This window comes from Zingiber officinale, chromosome 4A (genome assembly GCF_018446385.1).
Source record: "Zingiber officinale cultivar Zhangliang chromosome 4A, Zo_v1.1, whole genome shotgun sequence".
Lineage (NCBI taxonomy): Eukaryota > Viridiplantae > Streptophyta > Magnoliopsida > Zingiberales > Zingiberaceae > Zingiber > Zingiber officinale.
This window is the reverse complement of record NC_055992.1, coordinates 88,648,855-88,656,722: the sequence shown is the minus strand read 5'-3', so window position 1 is coordinate 88,656,722 and position 7,868 is coordinate 88,648,855. Positions and strand designations below refer to the sequence as shown.

General features: G+C 44.2%; 1 protein-coding gene across 1 annotated transcript; it reads right to left on the bottom strand.

The window, feature by feature from the left end:
• Window positions 1-2,252: 2,252 nt before the first annotated feature.
• LOC121973425 lies at window positions 2,253-4,061 on the bottom strand. The gene is made up of 6 exons (XM_042524863.1): window positions 3,743-4,061; window positions 3,028-3,142; window positions 2,876-2,957; window positions 2,755-2,806; window positions 2,627-2,681; window positions 2,253-2,514 (listed from the first exon to the last, which is right to left on the bottom strand). Exons 1-6 carry the CDS (start codon window positions 4,058-4,060, stop codon window positions 2,291-2,293), a joined length of 846 nt encoding a protein of 281 aa, XP_042380797.1. The 5' UTR covers window position 4,061; the 3' UTR covers window positions 2,253-2,290.
• Window positions 4,062-7,868: the final 3,807 nt, after the last annotated feature.

Here is a 7,868-nt window from a genome sequence, read left to right as displayed (position 1 = left end):
ATATTTACCATCAGGATAGTCAAGCCGATAATCATATTGATAGATTTATAACATGAAATAAGAGTTGAATCGTAATAAAGTTAGTGAAAAATATCCTTCCATATAGGGATTTGCTTGATACATTATTTACTCCCTTCATATAAGACATTCATGAGGGATCGTCAGTGTGATAAATTTTCCCTTTTACAACATGTACTACAATGTACTTTAGTTGCTTGCCCCATAAATTAGTACAGTTACTATCTACATGGGGTGTTTGTTATAGTAGATTTTAAAATCAATTTTTAACAGATGAGAAAATATCTTCTTAGATGTCTAATCTCCTCTATACAAAGAGTCACTATATTAGAATAAATACCTCCATTATTTATCTGTTTTCATATTGTGTGGAGCCGTCCGGAGGATTGTTAAGGTGATGACTACATCTTTTGTGATAATATGTGCTCTAGTTGCCACCCCACGACTGATACAATTGATATCTACATATGGTATTACTGTAAATAGGTCATGGTGTCGATCCCCAACGTGTGCACAATGCCTCGTTGGTCTCCTAACATCCATGCAAAGGGTCATTTTGTTGGGTGAAGCTCCCATTATTTATCTCCCTTCCAGATTATATGGAGTAGTCCTGAAGGACCCTTAGAATGAGGATTATCATCTTTTATTATGATACATGCTCTAGTTGTCCCAAGGGTAATAGTGCTACAGAACGCTTTTTCAGTTTTTCAAATATCTAAGGGTTTAGTACTAACCTAAGTGAATTAACAAATATATTTTTCTTAATGGATGGTTGACTTATGAATATTAAGTTGATGGGTCGCCCGCCATAAACACTTATATATATATATATATATAACATGTACATTTTGGGTAATCCTTATAGATCTATACACCAAATGTTTGACCAGATGTTCCAATTCTTAAAAATAAATAGGGACATCCGAGTGAGCATCCGAGTACTTGGACTTGTTGATTATTCAGAAGTATACATGGTAAAGATGCGTAGAGTATTATTTTTATATATTATAATTTTAAAATTTTGTACTCCTTATCTGTACATTCTATACGCATCTAATTTTTTTTAATTTAAAAATATTTTTATACTTAATATTATAATTCGATCACTAAATCTTAAAAAAAATAATTTATTAGTATAATCAAGAATTTAAAACACTAAAAGAAAATTCTGGGCACCTCTCACACGATCAAATTGGACGTACAAGTAAAAATGTTTATATATTGATATTTTAGAGATAGATCATTTATAATTCATTTATTGAATACATTTAAAATTCAATTTATGTATTAAATTTTTTATATTCGTCCTCGAGCTTTTAACTGGATCCTATTGACTAAAATGCCACAATTATTCCTTTTTATTTGCAGCAATGCCACTGCATTGTGCGGCTCAGGACGCGTGTCCCACGCGGACGAGGAGCATTCTCTTACGTGAAAGTGAAATTCAGTTAAATCGCTTTCCGAAATATCTCGAGAATTAATTAGCGGCCAAAGTGGAGGTTGGAGGTTGGCACTTGGCACTGCGTTCAAACTTCCAACAGTGGGACCCACCGGTTGTACAAATCGAAAGAAGCGGTTACAAAGTGGTACGGGACTCGCGTCGAATCCAATAATTGGAGCTCGATCGGCGAACTCATCGTGGGTGGCGTGGCGTAAACGACACGTAGGATCTATTCTTGGTTGGCGATTCGGCTGGAATGACAGCCAGCCAATGCGCAATTAATAATTGTATCTCAGGTTTGTAGAAAATTTAAAGTATTATTTTTAAAAATATATATATTTAAGAGGGCAAATTCGTAATTCTCAAAAGAAAAATACTTGATAATCCTAACTATTCTGGGTTGGTTTGATCACATGGAGAGTGACCAAAATCCCTACGATTTCTTCTCTCATGGTTAGCAGCACATGCAAACAAATTTTGCATACACTAACTGTCCCTGTATGAAGAGGCTTTGAACGGTGGCTTTCTTAATTAGATTAAGGCCAAGACAGTTTGACTCAAGACCAAGACAGTTTCACGTGGTGGTCGCGCCGCGTTGCTATCTCGCTGTCTGTGTCTCTACTTTCTAAAAAGGGACGCCGGCGCCTTCGCTGAGATGGGCGCCCGCCGTGCCGGGCCTGCCTCTGCAACCTCACTCGTGCGATCCCACATGGCTGCACGTCGTCTCATGTTTTTTTTTTTAATAATTTTCTCTATACATAAACTGAATTTTATATTCCCTAAAACTCCCATATCAATTTGTGATTAAAAAAAATATATGAGATAAAATTGTTATTTTCCTTTCGAGCAAATGAACATGACTATTTTCACAAATATGAAATCAATAATTTTCTTCTTGGCGCCGCCAATCATCTTAAGCACCGTCGCTTGAAGGCCCTCAGTGCGAAGCCACAGATTTGCGTAATACGCCAACAGCGGCAGCATCATGGGGCGCAAAAACACTCTGTACATCATCCCCACGAAATGAAGCACCACTTCAGGCTTCTGCAAAAACCCTGCAAGTATATATTTAATTTTAATTTGATGATCAGTAAGTAGTTAAAGTTCAGATTCAAGTTAATTAATTAATCGCAGTATGAAACTCTAGTGTGATTAATTAGGTCATACTTTGTGTCACCTTCGGAAGGAAATCGAACAGAATGACTGTGATCTTTAGCATCCCCTGAGATGAACAAATTATCAAATATCTTGAAGCTAAATCAATGGCATCTTATTTGAACTCAATGGACTTGTACCAACGCAAAATCGCCTAGTTTCAACGGCGACTCGATGAACACATGAGCTTCCCTTGTAAATCATACAGCTAAAATTTTCAACATAGAAATGAAGGTATAATAGACAAGTGATGGGGATTACTTGATGAGCTGCTGCTCGCCATCTCCGGAACATTTGAAGAAACTGCAGCCTTTGGTTAAGGGAATGGGCTGGTTCTTCCACTCTGAAACCGTTTCATTTTCAGTGTTCTTTCACCATCAATTACACTTCGGCGATTAACAGATTATACTGACCGAGGTGCCAGACTACTGCTGCTGTTAGTTCTTGACCCTCGTAGACTCCATCTATGACAAACCTCACATTCTTCCCCATTGCTCGTGTGAGATCCTTCAAGTAATGGCTTATACTCTGTATCAAATATCCATGAACAAGATTAATGTTCGATTTAATCAGAGTTTATTTATATTCATAATTAATTATATGAGTAAATTTGAATAACTAGTTAAATTAAATAAATAAATTTGAATGCATACATTCAGTTTCTTAATATTCATTGAACTGTTTGTGAATAATGTTAAACCATATTTTTCAATAAAATTTTATCAATCTGATAAATAAATAAATAAATAAATAAATAAATAAAACTTTAAAAATAAACAAATAACCTTTTATTATAAACTCAATAACAAATGAAACAAAGTTTTAAATATTTAAAGTTAAAACAATCAAATAATCTTAAATTGATAACTTCGTAACACCTAAACAAATCTAGTTCAAATCAATCTTGAAATAAGTTTAAACTCATTGAAAAAAAATTAAATTAAACTTGAATAATCATTTTATTGACTTAGTTTATTTCAGGTTCGATTTGACTTAACTTAGTTACCTTAGATAAATGTTTGAACACAACAAAAAACTTAACTAGGCTCAGCTGATTTATAGCCCTACATCGCAGGTCAAAGTCCATTGAATGCATAATTGGTGGAGCAAGGACACGACGTTGCTTACCTTTCCCTTGAAGGGCCTTGAGTAAACCAAGTCCTGAAAGATACAGTCCTTGGACAAGAGCTTCTCTAGACTGTTCAACTCTTTCCCATTTATAGAGGAGTAGAATTTACGAACCACAGCAGATTGAGGCGGCAAAGGAACCTTATGGGGTTCTAATGGAGAAGAAGGTTGTTTGGCGCAGAGTAGTTTTGGCGGTGATGCTTTTCTTTTTGGATTTGTGACGGTGAAGCAACGAGAAGATGGAGAGTTGTTGCGAAGTGGCGGGCTGAGAAATTGAGAAGGAAAAGAAGAAGAAAGTGAGGAAGAAGAAGAAGCCATTGGTGGTGAGGTTTGTGATTTTGATTGGTGTTTTTTATGAAGGATGGAAAGGGGAGAATGAGATGACTGCTGAAGTAAGCAAAGGTGGAGGCATAACTTGCATTGCAAATATGCATGGAATTGCTTTGGAGAATATTGGACTGCTTGAAGCTTCAATCTATTTTTGGGTTCTGATTTTTCTGAATTAATGTAAAATGTTCTTGAAAGAGTTTAAAATCAGGGAAGATTCTCAACCTTGTAGGAATTCATAATCAATAATGAGGTAAATGGAAAAGGGACCAAATTTTAAGTTACAAATGATATTCAGATTGAAGGTCCAATGGCTATTTCATATGAGTATTTGAAAAGGATTACCAACTTGCTAAACCATTTCAACTAGTTATGATCGTAGTTTGTCGAATATGACTCATATTTAAGTTGGCATGGGGCACGACCATGTTGGGAGGCATGAGTAGGCTGTGTCAGTTATTGTGCATGGGTTATGATGAGCATGTCGAAAATTTCACCACATGGTCGTATAACATAGCACGGTTAAGTTGTGCCCCATGGCACAACCATGCCCCCGAACATGGGTTGGTCGTATTCGAATTTGTGGGAACGGGCGTGCCTGTGGCACGGGCATGCCAAGAAGCACGACTTGGCCGTGCTACATCCAAAGGCATCGAGATTTACGGTGATCCTGTCCGAATCGCCGAACCAAAGGACACTGGGCACGTGGCGCTCTCCTAGTCGATGACGCAGGCCTCCGAAGCTCAGGCGATCCTGCACAGAAGTCGGGCCGGGAAGGAGTTCCCGGCGGCGACCCTCCGACGCTCAAGTCAGGTAAGTGGCGGAAAAAGGAGCTCCCAAGCTTGTAGAATGCGTACCTCCGGCGAAGTCTACGGTTCTTTATATAGGGTGATGAAAAAGCTCCTACACGCCTATCGAGGCGCGTGCATGTCCGCAGCCCATGCCTCTGTGTGTACCTGTCAGAGAGCTTACCTGACGTCATACTGCGACAGTCCCATTGCGCCTTCGATGGGACAACAGGACACCCCGTTGTCAGACTAGGAGTATGGCCTAGCCATATGATTCGACGGCTGTCAGAAGATGTTCCCCCCTCTTTACTGTTCATAATCCGGGGCGTCCGACCGGCTGGACAGGGAGTCCGTCCGGCCGGCCCTTCCTCCTTTTAAGCGTTGGCCGGGCGGCACTCACCTCGCGTCCGGCCCGCCGTTGACATTGGTGTGCTGGGGAAATTTCCAGTAGGCGCTATGTAGAGACTGTTAGCAGTGTCATTGTTTCCTGGTTCTTCCGCTCGGCTCTTAACTACTGTTTCGACAGAGCGTCGGAACCCCGACCCGGTCAGGGCGCCTTTTACTACCGAATGTCCCTTAGTCAGCCGATCGGTCTGGTCCCTTTCTTCCAAGTCCGGTCGGCTCACCCTTCTTCGGCGGGCTGCTTGGCCATTTGACCTCTACGTGGCGTTGACCCCTCGTTAGGGGGTCCCGGGCTCTTACCACCGGATCCCTTGCCTTCCCTTCGAGTCTAGTCGAAGGAGGCGAAGTCCGACTGACTGGACTGCCGATCTGACAGAACAACGATCATTGTATTGGGCCGCTCAGCCAGGCCTAATGATGCTCGTCCGTTCGGCGGTATCTGATCCGTGCCTTGTGGTCTCTTGGACCCCATGTCCGATGCTCTCCCCTACTATTCATCACGTGCACTGCACACGGTAAGGGGAGCTCATTAAATGCGGCCAGTATCCCGTTGACACGTGGCGATCATGCGTTTGTCAGCGTATGGCGGTGGCGTCACTTCCGATGGGACAGCCGCCGTTTGAAATGGACGGCTGGATGATGACCTCGTTATCAACGACCTGGATCGGACGGTGGAGGTTGCTCCCGGGCGGCGATATAAAGCCCGCGACTCCGTTTCCGCCGCCTCGTTGCTTCATCCTCTTAAGGCGCTTCTCTGCTCGTTTTTTTCTCCGGCGACCTCGCCCCTCCATTCTTTGGCAAACCCCAGGCCCTCGTCGATCATCTTTCTTGCTCGTAAGACCCTCTTTCTTGTTCCCCAACGTTTTCTGCTCCTTGTCGGTTTTCCTCCATTCCTTGCTTGAACCTTCTCTTTTGGTCCCGTATTCTCATATTTCGCTCATGACTAGCACCTCGCAATCGACCGGCGGCGCTCCGGGTCTATGGTACGCGACCATGGAGAGCCGCTTTGATGAGGAAGACGCATTGCGTCTCGTTCGGACTTACGACCTGCCGACCGACCACCAAATAGTGTTAGCCACACCGGCCGATCGACCTCATGAACCGCCGTCCGACACCGTTCTTTTCTTCCGAGACCAATTTCTAGCCGGACTGCGTTTTCCACCCCACAAGTTTTTCTTAGAAGTTTGCAATTATTTTCGCATTCCGCTCGGCCAGGTAGTTCCCAACTCTATTAGGCTGCTGAGTGGAGTGATAGTTTTGTTCAAACTGAACGACATCCCCTTAGACCCAAAAATTTTCCACTACTTCTACTATCCCAAGCAGGCCGAGTGGGGTACTTTTGTTTTTCAATCTAGGATAGGTTTCGTACTCTTCGATAACATGCCGAGCTCCAACAAACATTGGAAGGAGCATTTTTTCTATATACGTTTTCCCGAGCGGCCAACTTTTCGGACCAAGTGGCAGACGGCGATGCCGGCGCAACCGGAGCTCGGCAAATTTAGAGGCGACGCGGCCTACCTTCATGCAGCCGAACGGCTAGTTGGCCAGCGCTATCATATTGACAAGCTACTCCTCCCGGGAGTAATGCACATATTCGGCTTGTCCTCTACCACAGCCGACCTGCCCTGCAGCATGAGTAAGTTCCCTTATCTTCCCGTTTGTTTTGTTCTAACTGATTTATTTTTTGCTTCTGCAGCTGAAGTCATGTGGCGCGCCAAAGCTACCGAGAAGCTCAAATTGAAGGTCGCTCAGATCGAGGCGGTGACGAACAAGGAGGCCGCCGAATGGGGCCTTTCTCCAGCTGATCCTGCCGGCGAAGAAGGTGAGGGGACACCAACTGTCCCCGAAGCCTCAGACGCCCCTGCCTCTCACGATGAGGCCGCGGGCGACATAGAACCTCCTACCGAAGCCGAGGTGGAGGGCCGTTACCGATGACGTGCCGCCACGCACTTCGAAGCGCCGTCGGACGAATCGCATCCGCTACACTTGATGAGTCACACCGGCGGGCGCGGATGCACCGGTGCCGTCTGGGACGGTTTCCCTCGAGAGTACTCCGACCCTCGTGGTTCTCCGAGGTGCCGCCGTCCAGCCCTTTAAGAACTTTGCGCCAGTCAGCGCTTGACTTCCATCCTCGCCCACCGTGGGGTCGTAAGGCCGACGCTTCTAAGAGCGAGCGGCGCCGTAATTTAATTAAACTGCTCGCGCCTTCGTGAGGCGACATGGCCGCTCGATCCTGTGGTCCCCGAGCAGCAGATTACTTGACAGCTCTCGCCCAAGCTTGGATGGACGCCTTCGGCCGAATAGCCAGCCGACTCCGGCCGGCGACAATCTACAACGAGCCACCGGGGTATGCTCTATTTCTTTGTTTGCGTATTTAAATTATGTTTTAACTGTCCACATTTGCTAGCGGAACTGGGTGGAGCAGATCGCCATTAGCGATCGATCGGCCGAACCGGAGGACGAGTTGAAAAACAAAAGTCGGGGGGCACCGAGCAGTCGACGGCCGCTCTAGAGAAGGCCAAAAAACTACTGGATGCCGAACGGAAAAGGGCTTCCGATTTAGCGAGCAAGGTCGTTCGGCTTGAAACGATGATCAAGCAACGAGATAA

What these genes read in the sequence shown, in the direction of transcription:
- LOC121973425 (XM_042524863.1), bottom strand. Translation starts at nt 4,060, where the DNA reads ATGGCTTCTTCTTCTTCCTCACTTTCTTCTTCTTTTCCTTCTCAATTT. An exon ending in GGCGAGCAGCAGCTCATCAA is followed by an intron (nt 2,807 to 2,875) that starts GTAATCCCCATC and finishes ATGATTTACAAG; the next exon opens with GGAAGCTCATGTGTTCATCG. An exon ending in AACTAGGCGATTTTGCGTTG is followed by an intron (nt 2,682 to 2,754) that starts GTACAAGTCCAT and finishes TGTTCATCTCAG; the next exon opens with GGGATGCTAAAGATCACAGT.